The 24775-nt window shown below is 41.3% G+C and overlaps 1 protein-coding gene and 1 pseudogene across 2 annotated transcripts; one reads left to right on the plus strand and one right to left on the minus strand.

The window, feature by feature from the left end:
- The first annotated feature begins 3054 nt into the window (after positions 1-3054).
- LOC136965590 (tripartite motif-containing protein 16-like) lies at positions 3055-6903 on the plus strand (annotated as a pseudogene).
- Positions 6904-7137: 234 nt separating this feature from the next.
- On the minus strand, positions 7138-23996 carry mtif2 (mitochondrial translational initiation factor 2). Of its 2 annotated transcripts, none has more exons than XM_067258989.1 (14): positions 23890-23996; positions 23388-23548; positions 14761-14875; positions 14398-14569; positions 14083-14243; positions 13793-13969; positions 13327-13466; positions 12240-12364; positions 10927-11131; positions 10078-10330; positions 9723-9863; positions 9304-9468; positions 8766-8906; positions 7138-8624 (listed from the first exon to the last, which is right to left on the minus strand). In XM_067258989.1, the coding sequence occupies exons 2-14, from the start codon at positions 23544-23546 to the stop codon at positions 8455-8457; spliced, it is 2124 nt and encodes a 707-aa protein (XP_067115090.1). In that variant the 5' UTR covers positions 23547-23548; positions 23890-23996; the 3' UTR covers positions 7138-8454. The 2 variants fall into 2 exon arrangements, with proteins under 2 accessions (XP_067115090.1, XP_067115091.1); XM_067258990.1 differs by lacking the exon at positions 23890-23996 and adding an exon at positions 23632-23646.
- Positions 23997-24775: the final 779 nt, after the last annotated feature.

Below are 24775 nucleotides of genomic sequence, written 5' to 3' on the forward strand. Positions count from 1 at the left end.
ACACTATGGTACTTACAGTAAATACAGGGACATTCTCCCCAAGGCAAGTAGGGTGAAGTGCCTTGGACACATCATTTGGCATGGCCGGGAATCGAACCAACAACCTTCTGATTAATAGCCAGACTCCCTAACCGCTCAGCCATCTGATGTCAGTAATATTAATCTATCAAGCATTGCACAGTCAGTCGGTGAACACGTTTAAGAAAGCTTTATTGCTTGCGGCCGGCCCACAAGGAGACAAAAACACCTATAGTCCTTGTCACAAAATATCTCCTTAAAACAACCAAACCAACCCCCTTCTTCCTAGTCCTCAGCCCCAAGATAAGGGTCTTGTATGTTTACCCAGAGTTCAGATTTGGGGTTAGGTCTCTCTTTGCACCCAAGGAATACTGAACACAGAATCATTCTTATACAGGATAAATGTGTTACATCTTCAATTTTTCCAACATCTGACTCCCTGAATATTTACATATTCATTTTACTAGTTGATTCCATTAAAAGATGTTTTGCTGGGCCCCCTGTCTGATCAGGGCCCTTAGAATCTAATCTTATACCCATTACAGTGCCCCCTGTCCATTCCTGATAATGGAAACCTTGTTGGGCACTATCCCCTACATACAACTCATAGGTCGTGATGTGTATTACATTTAGTCATTTAGCAGTTACTGTTATCCAGAGCATAATATATAATGCTATCCTAACATTGCATACATTTGTGTGTGTGTGTCCCCCCCCCCCCCCCCCCCCCCGGGGCGAGCTTCACTCCCCCCCCAGGCGAGTTTACACGGCTGTCTGCGCGTCAATGATGCTTCACTCCGTTAACCTGCGCCTCGTCCGTCACTGTTTACAACGTTAGCTTGGCTACTTGTTTGGCGTTGCCTTTTCAGCGTGAGATATACAATGTGTGGCGTGAGAGCGTGAGAAATGGTTGAAATGGCGAAACTGTGAGAGTTGGCAGCTCTGGTAAATGTGATATTGTATAACAGTTGCTATCATATGAAGTGTAAATCCTGCATTAGAGGGAGAAACATAGTTTTCATTCTGTCCTTCATTGGACTATCTCAGAGACACCAGCTTCCTAGTAAAACCCCATGTGATCACAACTGTGTCAGTCACGTGACCTGCCACCTGCATGAGGTCAGATCACACAGTCCTGTGCTCTAGCTGAGATCTTAATGTCACATCTCTGAACACGACCGTTAATTTGAAACACGGCCAGCAGAGGGAAGTAGTCTCCTGTGTTCATCGGCTCTGGGTCCTCCATATTCATGTAGCCCTCACATAATTCAGGGCTAGGCTCAACATGGGCAAGGCTCAATGTTTGATTGACACTTGGTGACGGAACATTCACAAACATCAATACTGCATGACTTCAGATGGCCCGACTGTGAGATACATTTACATTTAGTCATTTAGCAGACGCTCTTATCCAGAGCGACTTACAGTAAGTACAGGGACATTCCCCCCGAGGCAAGTAGGGTGAAGTGCCTTGCCCAAGGACACAACGTCAGTTTGCATGACCGGGAATCGAACTGGCAACCTTCGGATTACTAGTCTGACTCCCTCACCGCTCAGCCACCTGACTCCTGTAGATAGTCTTAACTCAAGCGTCCAGGAAGGTGGTTGGTCGGCAGACTCAGCAGACTCTCCTCTTCATCACAGGAGACAAAAATAAAAGTAACAAAAGAAAACTGGATAATAACTCAGACAAAGGGTACATGGTTGTGGCAGCACAACCTCCACTGACCTTATAGGGTTGTCCATTCACACCTAGGCCTCTTCAGCCAGTGACAAATAAGGTGATCTTACATACATGATTTCTAACATACCGAAGCTAAATATGATTGTAGAACCAAGAACCTTACAAAAAGAAAACCCCTCCACTTGGTTAGTAAACTAAAACTCAGGATATGCTGGGCGGCGCCCTCCCAAACAAAGGTCCTGTATGGTGTATCAGAACAAAGGAACAAAGTGAGTATGAAGACAAAAAACTAACATTTACCCAATGTGCCCTGCAACATGATAAAAGGTATCTGGGCTAACAGTGTTGGCAGTGGCAGTCCTAGCACATTTGGTGCCCCGGGCAAGTGAAGTTCACCACTGCCGCCCGCCGCCCCTACCAAGTACACGGAACGAATGGCACGAACACAATCGCAATACCTTTTTTACACAACAATTGCGGAAAATGCCGCCCCTCACTTCATGGCACCCCGGGCGGCTGCCCGGACTGCCCGTGCCTAAAACCGCCCCAGTGTTGTGTCTGTGTTTTGATGTAGACTGTAACCAAATGCTAATACAAAACCAGAATAGTAAGTGAAACAGACCAATCCAGCCTGAGGGTAAAACATCAGAGAGGTGTTGAATGTGCTTCCTCCATGTCTCACTGAACACCACTATGTCATCAATGTATGTCGCCGTGTATCCCTCCGCTCCTCTCAGCACCTTATCCACCAGCCTTTGAAATCCATCCAGAGCTCCGTGCAGGCCAAAAGGCCTGTCCTGACACTATAAAGCCCACTAAGCCCTGTCACCCTTCCTACCTGGTGCTGTTAACTGGCACTGCAAACACGATCTGCAAAACTGAACTGTGTCAGCAAACTGCTGTTGCCAGTAGAAGCAAGTTAACATTCTGGAGAAGGTTTTTTGTTGGCCTAAATTACCTACACAAGGCACTGAATAAGCAAGCTGTAAGACTATGGGCCTCAAGCTCAAGGGACAACCAACTGGTCTCCGAATGTGCTGCGATGATACAGCTGTTCACCCTTTAGAAGAAAAAACACTGACTGAGTCAGTGACCTCCGTTGAATTAGAAACACTTTGAAAAACGGGGATTCTAGAGAGGGGTCCTGCCTTTGAAGCTGGGCTACATCAACAAGTATGACCTCTTATTACTCACATTCTGGCTCTGGAACCGGCTCCACCCGCTTTATTCCCCTCATCCTGTCTCCTCTGATCTATGGTCTTCCTTGCCTTCCTGAACCCTGTCTGGCTCGCTCAACTTTAGGAATATCCACACTTGCAAAAGATAGTACACCACATAAAAGCGTCTGCTAAATGAATAAATGTAAATGTGACGTGTGCACTGGGAGAAAAAAGAAAGCCCGAAAGTCCTGTCTGGTGTGTCTGGCCTCTTACTGTGAGGCTCACCTTCAGACTCATTATGATTCCCCTGCTTTTAAGAAGCACAAGATTGTCGAAGCCTCCTCACAACTCACCTCAAAATACATCTGCTCTCACATGCCAAAGTTATCGACATTTTCTGCCGTTCAGACCATCAGTGTATCTGTTATCTGTGTTCGATAGATGAACATAAAGGCCATGATATAGTGTCAGCTGCAGAAGAAAGGTAAGAAAATTATGTGTAATTCTAGAATATTCATCAAAGTGTGTTGGTAGATTTTGGTCCATGTCCATTTCAGTAAATTACTGGGAATATGCTAATCTTGCCAAGCTTTAAACCATGGTCAAAAGCGTAATAAAATCAAACACAGTACTGTACAGCTTCGGTTTAGTCTCATGCCAAAGCAGAATTTAAAATGTAAAATAGACACAATAGGGGTCATTGAAGTTTGAGGATTATATTTCTTTGAATTATCCAGGCTGAGGGTAGTATGAGCTGGAAAATATCATTACTAAAACAGAGCGTTACATATTGAACTGTGCATCCATTGTTAATTTTGGGCAATCTGACTTACCATAGTTGTTATATCAAGTTGTCAGAGTGACATATGATGCCATGGATGTAACGTGTGTAATTATCAGTAAGACATTAGTTGTGAATTAAACTATTTCACTGCTTCTGACTCGGTTCTTCTGTGACAAGTCTTGGTCTAAAAAGGCAATAGACATAACACAGAGGTTCTTTATCAGTCTTTATGGTCAACTCCAACAGGATTTTGGGATCTCCGTCAGTCCCTTAAACTGTTTAAACTCCTCCAATGTAGCAAGCATCAACTTTGTAGTTTGTGTTTGTGGTAGAGGCATCTGGGGAGACATCGGACAGTCCAGCACAGAATCCAGGAGAGAGAAAAGGAGCTGAAGGAGCTTCAAAAGGCTGTGAAATCTATTACAGTAAGTGTTGGAAGACACACACACAGACAAGACAAATAGTGCACAGGCCACAGTGTGTGACTAGTGTTGACTATATAATTTAGAAAATATATCATTCTTGTTTTACCCTCTTTTAGTTGTATCACTATATTATTAGAACCTAATAAATTGCTTTATTGGATTATAGTCGCGAAGCCAAGCGCAGCCATGTCAAATTGCTATTTGGCCCAACGGCAACAATGTGATGTTGAAGTGTTTAGGTCAAGATACCTGACCTAAACATCATCTAACACATTAGGGAAACATTCTATTGCAGTCTCCAATTTAGGTCTGATCACCTAACATCAGTGCTCAAAAAAAAGGGGCAACCAACTCCAAATTAATGCCCATGATTTTTGAATAAGAAGTTCAACAAGCAAGTTGAAACAAGCAAGTCCTTATTCTAAGCAGTGTCCCCATTATTGGTCATATAGTGTTACTAACAATGTGTACATCAGAGCGTTCTGCACAGACAGCAGAGAAGGATAGTGACATCATCTTTACTGAGATAATCTCCTCCATTGAGAGAAGACCCTCCGAGGTGAAGAACCTGATCAGAGCCCAGAAGAGAGCAGCAGTGAGTCAGGCTGAAAGACTCCTGACGCTACTGGAACAAGAGCTCGCTGAGCTGAAGAGGAGAGACACAGAGCTGGAGCAGCTTTTACACACTGAAGACCATATCCATTTCTCCTGACTCACCCAGCACCATTGTGCCTTGTAAGTACTTTGGGGAAGTGAGGAAGGCTGTGTCAAAGCTGAGAGAGAAACTAGAGGACGCCTTGAAGAGGGAATGGCCAGAGATCACAACTAAAGGTGGGCTCAAATCAGACCAACTGTAGAGGTGGTTTATACAAGCGCCTTTGAATTGATTAAATATATATTGTTCTATGTGCTATGTCTGCACCATTTTGAAACGTCTCTCTCTGTCTCTCTCTCTCTGGATGTATCTGTGTTTCTGTAGTCAATCAAGCAGATGTTTTACAGCTACCAGAGCCCAAGACCTTACATGGTAAGTGTGTTTTATCCTTTAGCGTATATTGCTCTGTTCAAGAGGGAACCAAAAGTGAACATCACATATGCATGACATAGGCATTATGTAACTATGAGCAGGAACCACCCGTCATACCATTATACAGAGCATTATAAGTGCAGGATGGGATGGAGGTGGGCAGCAACAACAATGATACAGTAAATAGAGGGTGAATGAAAACAGTGTTCATCATAAATTGGCCGTCTTGCTGTGTGTAAGTGTATGTGCGCTGTTCAGTACAGTCAGCTGGTTGTCGGCTGATAAAAGCTTTACTCCATTTGTTCAACGTTAATATAAATAAATAAATTCTCTTAAAGTGGCTCACCTCAAGGGGAACTCTGTGCCGGAGGAATACATTGCACTTTTTGCGTGGCCATAAATACTAAAGGAGCCCAACATGTAACAATCCTCCATAATCATACAATACAGAACAGAACTTAACGATGTGGAGGCTTAAGAGCTAATGGACAAGATGAAACAATATAACAAGAATATGATCGTATTTTACATCAACAATGAACAGCATCACATATTGCCCTGATTTTCTTTTTTTGTGGAGGAATTGGCGCATTTATTTAACGTTTATTGATGTGTGTGAGGGGGGCTGTGATTGGATGATGACAGGTGTCGGTGATCATTCTCAAGTGTCATGATCAGCACTGCGGCTGTTGCTGTTGTATCAGTCAGTGGTTAGATCAATGTAGCAGTCTATAAACATGACAAGGGAGGTCACGTATGGGACGAATCAATCAGGCCCAATATAAGGGATGTCCTGGTTAATACGGGACAGTTGGCAACCCTAGTGCTATATAATGTATGACGAGAGAGACGTGTTCTTGTCGCACCAATACACTCATTTTAAGGATGAGTGTATTTTGATCATTTAAATAAGTTAGTTGTTAAAGTAATTCACAATGAAAGCCAATGGTTCCATTAACAAAATACCATTGGAACTATTCCAGAATAACAGAACTGGATTACAGAATAATTATTAAAGTAAAAACCTATAGAATCTTGATTTGGTTTAAGATAAATTTCGTACATTATTTAAATCAGATAGGCTGTACAATTTTTATTATTATTTATTTATTATTATTATACACCTTCATGAGTGTATAACTGGCACAACATAAAATACAAAAGCGAGATTCATTAAATAAATTTGATTTCAGAGTTTTTTTGTGTTGATTTCGTCTCTGCTTGTCTCCCAGATTGCTGTCGACTCACACTGGACCCAAACACTGCAGACAAAAGGCTCTTTCTGACTAATGACAGAAAGGTGACCTGGAGGGGAAACACACAGACAGTCATATCCTGACCATCCAGAGAGATTCACCAACTGGGGTCAGGTGCTGTGTAAAAAGGGTCTGCCTGAACGCTGTTACTGGGAGGTGGAGTGGGGCGGGGACTCCAGCGGTCTCATATAAAGATATCAGGAGAGTCAGATTGTGACTGTGTGTTTGGATGCAATGACAAGTCCTGGGGCTTGGTGTGTTCTAGTGAAGGCTATAGTTTCAGACACAAGTATGTTGTGGCTAAAGTATCAGTCTCTTTGTCATCCAGAGTAGGAGTTTACCTGGATCACAGGGCAGGTAGTCTGTCCTTCTACAGTGTAGAAGGACAGAGTACACAATGACCCTTATTCACATAATCCAGACCACTCAGCCACTCTATGCTGGGCTTGGAATTGGCTGTATGGCCAAAGCTGAGCTGTGTGACCTGTGGTAATCCATTTAAGTTTCTACCCATCATGTCGTACCTTTTCAGTACAGTTTTGTTTGGGATCCAGCCTTAAAAGTTGAATACTTTTTATTTGATTAATCTTAGAGGATAAACTCTGATTACTATTTTCTTGTCAATATTGTACCTGTACTTGGAGATGACTGAAGCCTGCTGCTCTTAGAGGTCAACATGGTGGCAATCAGGGTAAAACACATTCCAGAATCACTATGTATCATCTTCGAAGGATGTAAACATAGAGAAAAGAGTATATAAAATGCCTGATTCAAAATCTAAAATACTTCTCAGACTGACATTAATCGATTTATTGTGCTGGAAATCTAAATGTCTTCGAAAGCATTATCCACAAAGTTTTTCATCTACATTGAATACCAAAACACATTCTAAATCTGTAAGTAAATATTAAATAACCTATTAATCACTGTAATTGCTATCGAGTTAATTTCCTTACTACATTTGTGATCTGCATTCCAAAAAGGGTTTAAATGATTCATCATTGAAGTCACGTTGCTTAAATCAACAAATTGATACTAGATAATTCCAGAATTTTAGGCATAACATGGAAAGCAAGTGAACAATTTTTGTAAAATAAGTATTACACTCTCACAGTTCGCTTATCCAGCTTACAATGTTATTGTGCTGGTAGAATATGGCACGTTCAAATCTGTTTGTGAGAAGGAGCTGTAAAAAAGGACAGTGGACTAGAGACTTAAGAATAATGTGACCGGAGGTTCATGACAGTTATGCAATTTCTTATTGTTATGAAGCCTGAACTGTCTAATATCCGTAGTGCTTTCTACTTCGTGTTACTCTGTACCCACATCTGAGCCACTTGTTTCATTTTTCTCTATTTCTGTATAAATTAGCTCTGACCCTTCTCAGAAACTTTGCTAAGTAAATTTCTGTCTGTTTGACCTGGTCAATACTTGGTCTTTGGTGTTACTTCTCTCTCCTCTCAGCCGATTGACTAACCTATGAATCCCAGAACCTGAACTGATGCCATTTCATTGGAAACTGACCATTTTCTTCCAAGTGTGAAAATACACAACAGTATACAATTAACAAGCTTACAGCATTTCTTTCATCAGCAGATCCCATTTGCTAATTAATAAGCACATTTAGTTCACTAACTATTTTACTTATCCATTTTACTGTAGCAAATTACACAGTTTGTCTATTGTCTATGTAGACAACTGAAGTGATTTTTCACAACCCTGGAAACCTCACCTTCCTGTTTTTTGGTTTGCTTGCTGATCTAGTTAATATTTAATAAACACAGTTTGTTTGCCAGGGCTGGGGGTGACTAGCACCCCTCAGGTAGTAGTTTAGAAAGTCTTAACACATTCATAACAATTTCAGAGGATGTCAGTGGCCAAACCTATTTAAGATAAGAGTATACTGCAGTACATTTCTAGACCGTTCTGTGCAGTCCATGGGTATTCTGCGGTCACTCAAATGTTTATCATTGCCATTCAAGTCAAGGTAAATATTTTATTATACATCCCCTTCCACAGTTTCACATAATCAAATACCATCAAATTCTGTGTAGTATTTGATTTCTGACACGGTATTTCCAAATATCAGTGGTAAATGTCTCAGAATCCAGGATCCCATGAGATAGTTTGTGGAATGTCTGTCTCCTCATAGCACACAATTGCATCTCCAGGTCTGACTGCAGTATCCTGGTCCACCGAGAGGCCGCATTCCATCCCAGTTCTGACCGACTGGACGTCATCTTTATGGTGCTTTAGTGCCGTTAAGGAACCTTCATGTCACATCAAGAAAATTCAATTATTAAGACAGGAATTATTGGGATACGTCCTATACCAACTTTGATGAGCATTTTTGACCTTGAGTGGAAAACATCAAGCTGTTAGAGCTGTTACACCAAATCCGGTTTTCTTACCTTCCCAGATGACATCTTGACCACGCAACAGTCGAAACTTCATCTTCCTGTCGAGCTGACCTTTCTGAACCCGACAGCCAGCCACCTGAACCTTTTTTTTCCCCACGGTCACATCAAACATGGCCAGGACAGATGCTTCTCCTGGATCGATACAGTGTTGCAGAGCAAGGAGGGCCATGAACAACAAAAAGAGCCATTATGTTGTTGAAAACTCGATTGACAACTCCATCCAGAGGAGGATTGAGCCCAGTCTACAGGATGGTTCTGCTACTGTTCAATAGTCATGCTATGAATTCCCTCTTTCCTTCTGATTTTAATTAGTCCACAACCTTAATTGTGATGATACAGTGTCTATGTGGAGTGTGTATGTATATGTATATATATATATACACATACATTGATATTTATTATTGGAAAATGTAGTAGTAACGGTCCCTTTTATATTCATATACATAATATACATAATTTCAGATATGTATATTATAAAATATAAATGTAGCTACATTTAGGTTGGCTATAAACAGATTAGGACACATACCAATCACATTCTCCTTCACCTTAGGAGGGAGTTTATTGCTCAACTCCTCCTTTAGGTCATCAATGAGTTTGTAGATAACTTTGTGCAGCTTGATGGGGATGCTTTTCTTATTTGCCATTTGTTGGATAGACTTGTTCACACCAACATTGAAGCCATATATCATCCCTGACATCAAAAAATAAAATAATTAATAAATAAAAAATAATACCAACTGTTTTTGTAAAACAAAATCACTGTTACAACAACAACATTTTGAGAAAATACAGCCGTTTCCTTCATCAAATATATTGTAAAGCAAAAGTAATCACGCCATGCCATGTCACTCTAAATGTCTCCAAAAAGTCCAGGTCTACTTTGCGTAGAGTGCACACAAGCCATATGAGCCATTTCCATTTCACACAGTATCATGTCAGACCAACCTGAGAAGGTTTCAGCCAGGTTGATGTCATTCTCAGAGATATCTCCTATTCCGAAGTGAACAACCTCCATTTGACACTGGTCATATGCATCGTAGGTCTCCATGATGTTAAGGATTGCCTCCACCGAACCATCCACATCACCTGGTGAAAACAGACAGGACATTGTAACACATTGCAATAAGGGGAAATTATACCTATAGGCAGGTTATGGGCGTTTTGCAAAACTACCCATTTGGGCTCCAGGTTGAAAGTATCGAACCCCAAATATCCCGTATGATATTTGGGGTTCGTATGATAAAGTTGAACGTAAAGTGTATGTTGATGTACAGCCGACCATAGTGTCACATTACTCCACCTTTAACTATGACTGGTAAGGAAAGCACTTCGGACTCCAGCTTCTCACTCGGTCTCATCGCTAATTTCTTCCTGTTTGTTCGGTACAGGAGAGACTTCCTCTGCCTCCAGGTGAGGTGGGTGAGACCCTCTCGCTCCTTCCTGTAGCTTTCTTGGTGCTCTCGCTGTTTAGCTTCAATGATAGGGATGGCGTTTTTCAGTTTATCCTGCTCCTCCATGTAACAACGCCAGTCCACCACTTCCCGTGCTCTTTGCTAACGTCAAAAAGATAAACACACATGGTCAATTCTGATTATACAGTATACACATTCAACTTTTCCATAAATGCACTGGACTGGTATATTTGTGTATAAACTGGTTACAATTTGGGTGGACATGCACAATGAGACCTACACCACCCTTTAAAACTGTCCTGGATTTTGATGCCTGATCTCGACTCAAGACTGAAGTGGATGAATATTTTTTCCTCAATTGTGTTTATTTCAGGAATAAGTATAAGACAACCGTAGCCCTATGATTGAAAACTATTTCAATGAAACTCATTCAGTGTAGTCGGTCTCACTACAATGGCACTACTCTCAGTAACGCACACAGACACAAAAGGGGGGCTGCAGCGACAAGATAATGAATTGCAAGCCCTTTTCTCAAAAGCAGGTCTGTAAGAACGGAGAGTTGCGAGCTGGTTTCAGCTGCCGCAAACGTAGTAACTGTAGATGACACTTTATAGGTTCACTAGTTCCACAAATCAATTACCCATGCCATTAGCTCAAGGATCAACCCTTTTGGTCTTTTAAGTCCAAGGATGACTGAAGCTTGTGCTAAATGAAACCATTACTGAGAACTTAATCACCTCTGATTCCACCTCCTGGATCTCTTCTCCTGCAGAGGGGAGCTCCTTCCATCCCACAATCTCAACTGCGTCACTTGGGCGAGCTTCAGCGATGGTGCGGTTGTTCTCGTCAAACAAGAAACGAACCTTGGCCCAAGACTTTCCTGCCACCAGTGTGCAGCCTTTTCTCAGTGTACCTCGCTGCACAATGGCTGTGGTAACGGGCCTGTGAAAAGTGGGACATTTAAAATGTGTTTACGGTAAGTCCTTTAAGAGAAGGCATTGTGTCCTTACATTGCAAGAAGTACTTACAGTATGGTAAACTAGAGGGGAACTGTGCAGGCCTTCTAAGCTTAATATATCAGCTATCTTAATTAATTAATTAATTAATCTTTATTCTTTTTTAAAGAACGGTTTATTTCGTTTTTTTAAGGTGGGGAATAAGAAAACGTTCAAATCAGTTTTCTTCTGGTTGTCTTCCTTCAGAACAATGGAGCACATGATAGTTTGAGTTTTTGTGCATATTCATGCCAGCAGTGAGCCATGCTAACTTAAAGATCCAATGACATGCTGTTTTTTGATGCTTTAATATAGGCCTTAATGGTCCCCTAACACTGTATCTGAAGTCTCCCGAAATTCAGCCTTGGTGCAGAATTACAGCCACTACGAGCAGTCCCACAATGAGCTTTCCTCAGGACGTGCCCTTTCTGTGTCTGTAGCTTTAAATGCTATGAGGTAGAAAGAGGCGGGGCTAACTGCCATGCTTCGGTTGTTTGCAAGCTATGATGTCTCGAGGAAAAAACAATATCGCGCTTGCACCGTTGTAGCTCATTTTCTCATTGGTGGGCCAAATTCTCTGTGCGGGCAAAACAGAGAAAGAGGAGGTAATGACGACATAAGAAGAGGATTTTCAAAACGGAGCGTTTCAGCTTTCATTTTCTCAAAGGCGGAGAATAACACCCAGGGCTTGGTTTACACCTATCGACATTTCTAGCCACTGGGGGACCAAAGGCAGGTTAGGGGAACTCAAATTAATGTTAAATAACCTCCTAAGGTGAACATTTCATGTCATGGGACCTTTAAGATAGACCTGGTATAAAGGTTTTAATGAATGTGATAAAACAAACAGTAGGTCAAAGGTTTGTAAGTGAAGAAGTTCAAGCAATCAAATTGTGTGGAATATTCCACGAGAGAAATTATAGCCAATAAAGCAGTTTTTAAAAGCTATTTCAAGAACAGCACAACCACCTTTCAGTCACCATCAGTTCCACTTTAGCAGCAATTCAACTGCTGAGGTCATGTTCTCATCGATGGGTGTCCACACTAATGCTTACCCCTTGCCCTTGTCTGTGCGGCTCTCAATGATGATACCCTCCACGGGTCCTGTAGGGTCATCCTTCAGTTCCATAACCTCAGCCAGCGTCACTGTAGCTTCAGCCAACTCTATCAGGTTGTCTCCCTAAGAAATATGCAGAAATGTTTTCAAAACTGTCTCAATGTTGTGGTACGCAAACATTGCACATTGTTTCGACTCGATAATAAACCATGAATGCAACAGAACTAATATTTTAGGGTTTAAAATAGAGAAATACTTTTTTTGGAAACCATCGTTTCAACTTTTATGAAGAAGAATGAACTAAACAAAGCAGCTTGATAGAACTAGTCATTGGAAACTAGTTAGTATGTTCTCATGTGAGTTTGCTATTGATAATAGGAGATTGTGTCTAATTGTCAGGTTGAATAGATCAGGAGAAAGTCCTGTGTAAACGTCTCTTGTGATGACGACGGGGAGAGCTCCACCTATGATCTCTCTCTGCCCTGAGAGTGGTCATGGGTTGGGAGCTGTGAATCTCTTTCTCTAATACTGTTGTAATGTCATTACTGCCTGCCTGTCACTATCTGTGGGGCGGCTGTGGCTGTGGGGCGGCTGTGGCTCAGGGGGTAGAGAGGGTTGTCTGTTAATCGCAAGGTTGGCGGTTCGATCCCCGACTCTTCCCAGGCCATGCGCCGAAGTATCCTTGAGCAAGACTCTGAACCCCAAGTTGTTCCGATTGGCAGAGCGGCGCCTTGCATGGCAGCTTGCCGCTGTCTGTATGTGCGAGTATGAATGGGTGAATGAGAGGCACAATTGTAAAGCGCTTTGGGTGCCGCTAAGGTATAAAAACACGCTATATAAATGCAGTCCATTTATCTGTTTACATTCTTGTACCCTATAAAATATGGTCCTCTGGCTTTCAGAGCTCAGAGAGACATGATTGAGATCTAAGCCTGGTGTTGTGTTGTCGTGGTGTCATTTATTGTTCTAGGTCTGGTTTTCTCTCCCAATCTGCAGATTGATAATTTATTAAAATCCAGAAGTCAACTGAATTTAGTCACTCCGTTAATGAAGACAGACACTTTCTTCATCAATGGTAACTTTACCTTCAAAGCAGACACATGGATGGCCTGGACTTCTCCACCATACTCCTCACACACCACATCATAGGACAGCAGCTCCTGCTTCACACGCTCAGGGTCGGCCTGAGGCTTGTCACACTTGTTCACCGCTACAATGATTGGCACTGGGGAAAAAATAAATAAATAGATTAACCACTAAAACACACATATTAGACCAATGTACAGAGGATGCCCCTGAAAGTTTGTATTTAAAACTGAAGGTAGTGCAGTCACATAAAGGATCTGCCTGTAGGGGTTTCTTGCAAATAACTAAGAATATTGTCTTAAAAAAAAACACTATTCGAGAAAAGATTAGCTCTGATTAATGGTTAATGAAAGAAGTTCAGAGCTCATTTATATTTCACCTTACAAATACAGTACACCACATCCCAGACTAAGATTTTACACATACACAAATGGTATTAGAAACACAATAACAAAAAAAGTTTACCTTTAGCATGTTTGGCATGCTGGATAGATTCTATGGTCTGCTTCATCACACCATCGTCGGCAGCAACAACCAGGATGACGATGTCTGTGGCGAGAGCTCCCCTGGCCCGCATGGCCGAAAAGGCAGCGTGCCCTGGGGTGTCCAGGAAGGTGATTTTCTCCCCTGAAGGAAGCTGAACTGCAAAGAGAGGTTAGCAGCTGAAACCTTTGAGATGTGATATGACTAAGAAGATCGTTTTAATCTAATATTCCATCCATGTCTGCCATCCGTTATGTGTCGGGGTTCCCTACCCAGGAAGGCCCCTATGTGCTGGGTAATGCCACCCGCCTCCATGGCGGCTACTTGGGTCTTCCGGAGGCTGTCTAGCAAAGTCGTCTTCCCATGGTCTACATGGCCCATGATTGTCACTACAGGAGGACGTGATACCAGATTTGCATGATCCGGGGGCGGTCTACAAATAAAATGACTTTCATAACTTATTTGCCAGCTTGTGTTGATTATTCATGAAGCAGTATTTACAAAATATTTTAAACAATCATTGAGTCTCCAATCATGCATTGTTTGCTTATTTTGAAAACAGAGTACAAGACTCCAAGCTTACTCGCCTTTTCTGAATATCTTTGTTTTCTCTCTGTTTGGTCTCCACTAGTTTGGCCCACTTGTACTTCATTCCAGATTTATTCACAATCTCTTTGATCCATTTCCCCTCTAAAATAGAGTCAGGCTCAAGGGAGTCCACATCAGCTGAAGTGTCCAGTAAGGTCTCAATGATGTGATCTACGAGAAACAAATAGCTGATGTATTGTACAATTATGTACAATACAATTATGTCCTTTCATGTCTCCATCTTCCATTTTTCAAAATATGCATATTAACATTCCGTATTTAACTAACATGATATTCCGTCAAACAATGTAAAATATATATTTTTTGCCAGGGGTGCAAAGTACACAGCATATTGATATTACCAAAGTCTTTGTTCATAGCATGTGCAAGAGCAGACATGGTCATCCCCTCCTTTATCTCCACCTCTTGTTTCACCTGTTTCTGTTTGGCTTTCTGATCTTTGCCAGGGCCTTTGACCTGTAGCATAACAACAGCATATGGTGAGGGAAAGAAATAGCTATGAGCTCAGGAACATATATCTACCTAGGATCAATGAATGATATATTCAACCTTGAAATTCACTAAAAGAGGCTTGATGGTTTAATGCTGGCTCAGTCGCTTGATGACTTATTTGATTATTTGACCAAGTAATTGTAAGTTAATCAATCATGTAATTCTATGCCACAGTAATTGACTGCACATGTTTTTTGTACCAATCTGTACATTTTGGTCAAAGTAAATCTTCATCTCTCTAATAATCTCTGTGTGTGTGTGTGTGTGTGTGTGTATACAAATTAGAATGGGTTTTGTTTCCCACGATCACCTAAAGAACCGGGCACTCTGCAAAGTTCACATTCTGCATGTGTCCTCTTTACAATACAGAGTGCAGGGCCGCGGATTGACGTTGTTTGGATAAGCATTTCGACATCAAATAATGAAAAAATAATTTGCCGCCAGTTCGGCTTGCTCTCCGCGTCCCAGCCCCTTCACTCTGATTGGTCATGTGGTCTGCGAGTTTCCTAATAATATCTCGAGAACCAGGCACTCTGCAAAGTTAATATTTTGCGATTGAACTAATGCGATTAAAAAGGTATTCGCAATTAAATGAAACTAAGCGTAGTAAGGAAAATAGGGACATGTGAGCGATTTCCCTTTTATTTTACAACCGATATTCATCTGCTTTCCAAGGGGCTAGCTAGCTAACAGAACGACAATATAAAGTGGATATACTTTCAGATTCTATAGATTAGTAGATCAGTGAATTTTGTTACATAAATGAAGGTGTTAACTGATGTTAAAATTGCCTAAGTAGCCTACTGCGATTGAACTCATGCGATTAACAAATGCATTCAGAACTAGAGAGGGGGAAATTGTAGGGTGTGCTTGCTTGCGTCGGTTGCACAGGGGGGTCTGTTTTTTTATGACATTTTTACAACTGATATTTCTGTATATTTTATATAAAAATGCATACTTATTATTTATAAAGATTATAGATTTAAAAGCATTTTTTTTTTGCTGCTCATTTACAACTCAAAATACGAGTGAAGTGTAGAATGAAATAGATGTCTTCTCATTTCCCCTGAAAGAGGCAGCCTCATAGTTGAATCAAAACGAATAAATTTGGCAGACCGGTGTAAAAATTGACCTACTCTCTATGACTTAAACGTCCTTTTAAGTTTTTCCCTTCTCGTGATATTTTCAGGCATTTAGCCTACTCATATTGCATTCATTCATTAATAAAGAACCCCTTTGAAGATTATTCTACGACGTTACCGACAGTAGAAGATGGAATCGCGATTCAAACAGTACCATCTGCTAACTGAAAATATGCCCCCAAAAACGTAAATAAGCTTGACATTTATTTAGTGGAAAATCGCTTTCATAAAAAGCTCACTGGTAGCGATCATTGTCAGTAACAACGCAAAGTGCGCTATCCCTGTGTGGAGAAGCTGCCCCGGTAAATTGTACTACTACAGTACAGTAGACTACTGCTGTGTTAGTCTTGGTAGCGATTTCGTTGGTTGAATTGGATTTAACGTTCCGTTGTACGGTTTAGGCTGAAATTAATTATTTTCATTAACAGATTTACAGAGTTTAGGCTGTGGCAATGAAGTTAAGGTTAATAGTTAGATAGACTTTTGATTTAAGTAAGGGGAGTGCCGAACATGTTCTGTCGCCGTTTGATTTCCTGAACAGCTGTGTACTAGATGTTTTTGTAGTGTCTCGCGTAAGCTACAGCGTTGCAGTGAGCAACACTGGTTTGAAACCACAGGTAATGATCATTTCACCCACAAATCGTTTACTTGTAATGTAATGTCATAATAAATCCTACAACGAAAATGTATTTGTGAGGAATGTTTATTTTAACGATTGAAAACAGATGCATCATAGACCACTGTAGTATGTGTTGCCCGGGCAACAGAGGCTAATGTCATGCTAATGCTTCAGTGAAATAGTAGACTACCGTTTCCGAAAGTAGATGTGGGCCTACTTCCTTAATAATATCAGCTAATATTGTACATTACATTTCACAATTGTGTTTCACATCACAAAGTAAAATTAGTAAATAGTTATCACCCTGGCCTCTTTGCTTGTGGCGTTTCTGCAGCTGCCTTGCAGTAAAGCTATAGTTAGCCTAGCTATCCCCCAAGTTAACAAATGTGAAACGAATGTTCTGCTACAGGTAGTCACGCGTGTTTTCGTGACGCAGTGACGTTAGTAACGTCAGTGACTGTGGCTAGCAAATTAGCCACCGTTAGCTTCACTTTTCGCCACAAAAGCTTAACTTGAGCCTAAACCATGCAACGGAACGTAAATAAAAATACAAGCAACTCAATCGCTACCAAGACGAAACTTTTGACACCTAGGTTGTCTATGTAGGCCAAATATTGACGAAGATTTAGGGGGGCAAAAAGAAATAAAAATAACAATATATATGTGAGAGAACAAAGGTTGTGCCCTTGCCGAAGGCAAAGCACACCCAACTAGAGAGGGTACAATTTCTGGGGAAATTGTATGGTGTGCTTGCCTGCGTCGGTTGCAGATGGGTCCGTTTATTATGAAACTAAAGTTGTCAACCCTGGTTGTCACCGGCAGTATTTTTCAGATGGAATCGCGATTCAAACAGTACCATCTGCTAAGTGAAAATATGCCCCCAAACACGTAAATAAGCTTGATTTAGGGGGAAATGGCTAATTCAAAAGAAGTTTGCTGGACGCAATCATTGTCAGTAACAAAGGCAAAAGTGACTATTTGGTCTCAGTCTAGACCCCTGCGTGGAGAAGCTGAATTGTGCTACAAGCAAGCTAGCCTAGCTGCTGTTGCTAGCCAAACTTCACTGAGGGGATTGTTTGAATGCGCCGGAAATGAAAAACGTTTCTTTTGATATAAAGTGTAGGCTGTGTCATTGAAGACGTGTAACCGGTGTGAATCGGTGAAACTCACTCCTCAGGTATGTACTAACAGGCCACCCGCGTCAACGAATAGCTAACTTTTCTTTGGCGTAGCTGGTAGTGGTTGCGTTTGGGAAGTCAGTTGGCAGGTTCGACTCCCGGTGGGAACGAACATTGTCATTGGCTGGGAAGCCTTCTGACGGAGCAAGACCACGTCTGTTACACCCCCGTTACAGACGCACCACACGAGCTTGAGTTTAAATACATTATTGGGTGTGCTTTGCCTTCGGCAAGGGCACAACCTTTGTTCTCTCACATATATATTATTATTATTCTTTTTGCCCCCCTAAAACTCAGTCAATATTTGGCCTACATAGACAACGTAGGTGTCAAAAGTTTCGTCTTGGTAGCGATTGAGTTGCTTCTATTGGAATTTACGTTCCGTTGCATGGTTTAGGCTGAAGTTAAGTTTTTGTGGCGAAAAGTGAAGCTAACGGTGGCTAATTTGCTAGCCACAGTCACTGACGTTACTAACGTCACTGCGTCACGAAAACACGCGTGACTACCTTTGGCAGAACATTCGTTTCGCATCTGTTAACTTGGGGGATAGCTAGGCTAACTATAGCTTTACTGCAAGGCAGCTGCAGAAACGCCACAAGAAAAGAGGCCAGGGTGATAACTATTTACTCATTTTACTTTGTGATATGACACACAATTGTGATGTGTAATGTACAATATAAGCTGATATTATTAAGGAAGTACATCTACTTTCGGAAACAGTAGTCTACTATTTCACTGAAGTATTAGCATCATGACATTAGCCTGTGTTGCCCGGGCAACACATACTACAGTGGTCTATGATGTATCTGTTTTCAATCGTTAAAATAAACATTCCTCACATATACATTTTCGTTGTATGATTTATTCTGACATTAGTAAACGATTTGTTGGTGAAATTACCATTACCTGTGGTTTCAAACCAGTGTAGCTCACTGCAACGCTGTAGCCTACCCGAGACACTAGTGTGAGTAGCTAACAAAAACTCCTCAGCTGTTTAAGTCAAACGGCGACAGAACATGTTCGGCACTCCCCTTACTCAAAAGTCTTTCAGTAGGGAAACTATCTGACTACTAACCTGAACTTCATTGCCACAGCCTAAACTTTGTCAATCTGTTCATGAAAATAATTAATTTCAGCCTAAACCGTACCACGGAACGTTTAATCGAATTCAACCAACGCAATCGCTATCAAGACGAACACAGCAGTAGTCTAGTACTGTACTGTAGTAGTAGAATTTACCGGGGCAGCTTCTCCACACAGGGCTATATCGCATTTTGAGTTGTTACTGACAATGATCGCTACCAGTGAGCTTTTTATGAATGAGCGATTTTCCACTAAATAAATGTCAAGCTTATTTACGTTTTTGGGGGCATATTTTCAGTTAGCAGATGGTACTGTTTGAATCGCGATTCTATCTTCTGCCGGTAACGTCGTAGAATAATCTTCAAAGGGGGTTCTTTATTAATGAATGAATGCAATGATTAGGCTACATGCCTGAAAATATCACGAGAAGGGAAAAACTTAAAATTACGTTTAAGTCATAGAGATTAGGTCCATTTTTACACCGGTCTACCAAATTTATTCGTTTTGATTCAAGGATGAGGCTGCCTCTTGCAGGGGAAATGAGAAGACATCTATTTCATTCTACCCTTCACTCGTATTTTCAATTGTAAATGAGCAGCAAAAAAAATGCTTTTAAATCTATGTAATCTTTATAAATAATAAGTATGCATTTTTATATAAAATATACAGAAATATCAGTTGTAAAAATGTCATTCAAAAACGGACCCCTGTGCAACCGACGCAAGCAAGCACACCCTACAATTTCCCCAGAAATTGTACCCTCTCTAGTTTAATTTGACATTACTTACTGTACATGCAAGTCTTGAATTGCCTAAATATATGATGCTGCTAGTCAGGGCGGTTGCTAGGAATTCATCAGCATCTTTGGAGTGCTGAGGGTGGGGGTCAGAGGAGGCTACAGCTGATTCTGGAGTAGCAGCACATAAAGGTTTAATTATTTAATTTCATATTGCTTTTGTACACATTTATGGTTATGTTTTATGGAACAACTGATGAAGAACTAACATAACTAGTCTTGGCATCAACATAAAAATTGGCTTATCAATGCCATAGCTATAGCGCTGCCTTCAGCGCCTTTTTACATGCAACCCTATTGGAAAAAGGCGGCCGCCTTTTAAAAACTTCTAAAAAAGCGCTGAGCCCGACGCCTTTTTGAGTTCAATTTTCTCAACTTTTCAGAAAAGCGCTGGGTGACGTCAAGCGCCTTTTTGACAGCTGACCAATCAAGACGAGGAGAGTAGGTACTAGTGTACCTTCCCTAGTAACCTTCAACCTTAATTACCTGGCTATTTTATTGGCCATAGTAGCTAGCTGTCGATAAGTAACCAACGGAAATAACGGATAATAATGTATCCTTTTGAGCGCCTTCTGCCTTGTGTGAGTATAAGTTAGGCCTATGCATAATAATTTAGTCATAGAAATGGAAGCCTACATAAGTCAGATGGCTGAGCGGTTAGGGAATTGGGCTATTAATCAGAAGGTTGCTGGTTCGTTTCCCGGCCGTGCGAAAATGACGTTGTGTCCTTGTGCAAGGCACTTCACCCTACTTGCCTCGGGGGAATTTCCCTGTACTTACTGTAAGTCGCTCTGGATAAGAGCGTGTGGTAAATGACTAAAATGTAAAATGTAATAGGCTACTGGGGTTTTTGTGGGCCCCCCCTGGGCTGTGGGCCCCTAGAATTGTCATCACCTTTCACCCCTAAACGACGGCCCTGCTGCTAGTACACTAGCACGTTGCATCGTTGCTCACTAGGGCTGACACCGAGTTCCCTTGTGCGACAAAAGGCACCTTTTGCCACAAAAACGTAATTCATGCCTAAACCGTGCAACAGAACGTAAATAAAAATACAAGAAACTCAATCGCTAACAACACAAACCTTTTGACACCAGGCGTTGTCTATGTAGCGCAGATATTGAGGGATCCTTAGGGGTGGGAAAATAAATAATAAAGAATAAATATGAGAGAGAACAATGGTTGTGCTCGCAGAAGGCTTGAGCATGTATGTGGGTCTGCACCTATATATAAGTCTATGGTCTGCACACCCAGTCTTGTTTGATACCATTCTCTGTACGACAGAGAAGTTAACAAAAAAAAAAAATGCCTGGCGCAGGGTTGCCGAGGTTGACGGCATCCCTGGTGTGTTTTTTGTACTTATAAATTCAGTCTCGTCACATAACGTAACTTTCTTCTGTGCTAGCTCACCCGGCATGCGATTGACATTCAACGTTGAAATGCAATATAATAAAAGGTTAGTACACATGTCAACGTTTATGTCTGATAAATCTTTCTTTCTGATTCCTTCCATCATGTGTGTAAAAGCTGTATTTTGATAGAGACAGGAGCACCTACATATATTTATATCAATAATGATCGATATTTTGAGTACATGAACCCAAGTCTGCACACTTGGCCGTGACACCATTTTACACGAACTACAACAGTGACCTTGAGAACTACAACTCTGTATTACAGTTTTTCTCAATTGCTGAAACACTAAAACCCATTAACTGAACAAAGTTCTCAGTTGCTTGAACTCATGTAGCTAATTGTGCAGTCTGTTGTCAATACCTTAAACCATTTCACATGGTAAAACACAATTTTCAGATCTCACATAGACTTTTCAGCAAAACTAAACACATTCTCATTCTCAAAACACATTCTGCACTCTAATGCACATGTCATCCATACTGGTAAACACAAATGGCAACAATCATACAGAAAACATGTTATTGACAAAACACAACCACTCAAAATTGATTTAACTTGTTTCAAATGATGTGACACAACCCATATAAGCCAGTTCAGAGAGCAAACAGGTTGTTGAAGGTGGGAAAATATTGCTTGTGATGTCGACGAAGTGCTCTGGCCTGACCCAGCCCAAAGACAATAAGAAGCACATTGATCACATGTTTACTCCTTAGATTTTTGTCCCTTTTACTGTAGTATTGTATACTGTAGTACAGTGCATTGTAGGCTGTATACTGTTGATAGTGTATATCATTTTGATCACTTTGTTTATGATTTTAGAGCAGTGTTTGATTTTGAGCACAGGTAAATCTGTTTTGAGGCGAAAGTTTGATTTTGAGCACAGGTAAAACTGTTTTGAGGCGAAAGTTTGATTTTGAGCACAGGTAAAACAGTTGAGGTGAAAGTTTCATTTTGCAAGAGGATTCAGAGGTTTTGTAAATAGTGCTTGAAGATGAGGTTTTGTGTTTACAGTTTTGAGAAAATGGGTGACTGTTTCAAGAATGTGTTTTAGCAATTGTGAAAAACTGCAACTGTTGGACACGCCCCCGAGCGTGGTGTACTGTGGAAAGGCAAGCGGTGCAGAGCGTTAAAACAGCGCTGTAGTGGACACACACCATAACCTGTCAGGTGTGTTGTTGATTCCTCGAGAGAAAAAGGAAGGGGGGGGGGGGGTAATCTTTTATTGAATGAAAAGCTCAACAGAAGCACATTTACAGACATTAAGCTCCGCGCCACCGGGGGCAACAGAACCAAGACCCCAGGACCAGGAGCCCAGTCTGCCCTCAGGGCCCTGGCGCGCTCCAGCATGAAGATCGGACGCATCGAGGACGTCACCCCTATTCCATCAGACAGCACTTGCCGTAAAGCAGTATCTCTGGCCATACGATGTGTATGACGTCATTGACATTTTAAAAGGCTTTTTAGAACAAAAAAGCAACCTTTAAACACCCAGCAGTGAGTATTTATTTTGCCTACCCTTTCGAATGCAACATTCAAATTACTAGACAATTATATCCCGATAACCGTGAGCGCCCTCATATGGAACCAGAATGGAACTGCAACCAGTTCAGAAGCCGGAAGTTTCCCGAGAGTAGCAGTTCTCCCCATATTAGACATTCTCTGGTTTCACTGACATCTTAATCACCGACTGCATCACGGGCACTGTGCACTAGTACCGTTAAATTAAGTTTCTTATATACCAGTGTAATAATTGGACCAATACGCTGTTCCTATTGGTCCAGAAAACGTTCTCAAAAGTACCGTTTATATACCTCCCGAACGTTCGCAGAGGTAAATAAACGGTTTAATGGACCTAGCAACAAGCGGTTGCCTTGGAGATGTAGCCATTGACCTTAACAACGTAGCATCTGCTCGGCAACAAAGTAGCCTAAGTTGCCAAAAAAAAAAAAAAAAAAACCAAATATGGTTTCTGCACAGGTCCGCAAACGCCCCGCAATCCTATTGTTGCATGTTCCTATTGTTTATATGCAACAAACAGCAAATGTTAACTCCTCGACAGGTCTGCATATAAACAATAGGAACATGCATGTGTCTCTCAAAAACTAAATGATTAGGTGTTTCCAAACTATGACAGGCACTGTATGTAGTAATACATACCACACGAGACCCACACGAGTAGTAATACATACCACACAAGACCCACACGCGTAGAAACTCGTGTGGGTCTATGGCTCATCTTACTTACCTTCTTAGAGGCAAATAACCTGGCATGTTGGTAAGTCAGTTGTGACGTTGGGGTCCAAGTTGATTTAAGAGTGTGACATGGAAAGTACTTCGGAAGAAGTGCGGGGTCACGGTGGATAATCAGGCTTGCCCTTATGATCAGAGAGGTCATACGAATCATCTCTGCAATGTTTAGAACAGTACCTTAGTAGTTGCTTGCATGTCATACCCCCATTTGAGCTTGTGAGCTATTATGAAATGCATACATGTGTTAAAGGTGATGTTATAGGTGGGGGGTTTTCCCTCGTGAGAAGGCAGTAAGATATTCTTCCCAAATTCACTGAATGCAGTTATACACCAAGACTCGTTGAACTGCACGGTCATGTTAATTAACAATCCTCAAGCTGCACCAAACGTGTGCATGTATGTCAGCTAACAGTGCGCGTCTCTGCAACAACAGCGATTACCATGTCTCAAAAAAGTGGTATCGGCTTGGTACTGGCTAAAATAACGACATATCTTGCCTTGTACAGTTGAATGTTCTACTCATGTCATTCTGAAAGGTTGGACGATAGCTTTAAACAGATGTCAAATAATCCATAAAATCCACCCCACTCCGCTAAGGACGCCGCCATGACAGGTATCCCACAATACAATTCGACAGGGTTGTTCGAAAGAATCAGAAACGGTAAGTAAATTGCAGGCAATGTAGGTGGTGGGCCGCGTAACTGCTTTAGTTTTTGAAATGACCTGTCCCCGTCGATGATATCAACGTCGTTTTTTTCTTAAAACATTTTTGTTTGTTGGCACATCCAATTCTTGCACATTTTTTCTGTAGCTTAGTTCAAAGTTAGCAACTTTATAAGGCAATTGTTTCAACTACTCTCCAACCAACCAGAACTCGTATCATCTTGTTAGCTAATCGAATGGTTCGTAACATGATCAGCCTATAATTAAAAGAATGCTTTCCTTGCTGTCAACATTTTGCAATTGCAATGGACTCTAAACAAACTTGGACCAACTAGCTTCAGTAAATGGGTAGATTAAATCTTTTCGTTTGCTACATACATGCATACAGCATTCCATGATTGCAACTACTTGTGGCCTGGCTGGAATACACTGCTAGCAATACAATTAATTGTGCACATGCGTGTATTATGCTAATGAGGTTCGTTTTCCAACTTGTGTGGAGATGTCAATATGTATTGATAAGTGTTACTGATATGGTATACCTACTCTTGGCTAATTGGGTGTACTTTGCCTTCGGCAAGGGCACAACCTTTGTTCTCTCACATATATATTATTGGGTGTGCTTTGCCTTCGGCAAGGGAACAACCTTTGTTCTCTCACATATATATTATTATTATTATTATTCTTTTTGCCCCCCTAAAACTCAGTCAATATTTGGCC

This window comes from Osmerus mordax, chromosome 21, assembly GCF_038355195.1.
Source record: "Osmerus mordax isolate fOsmMor3 chromosome 21, fOsmMor3.pri, whole genome shotgun sequence".
Classification (NCBI taxonomy): Eukaryota; Metazoa; Chordata; class Actinopteri; order Osmeriformes; family Osmeridae; genus Osmerus; species Osmerus mordax.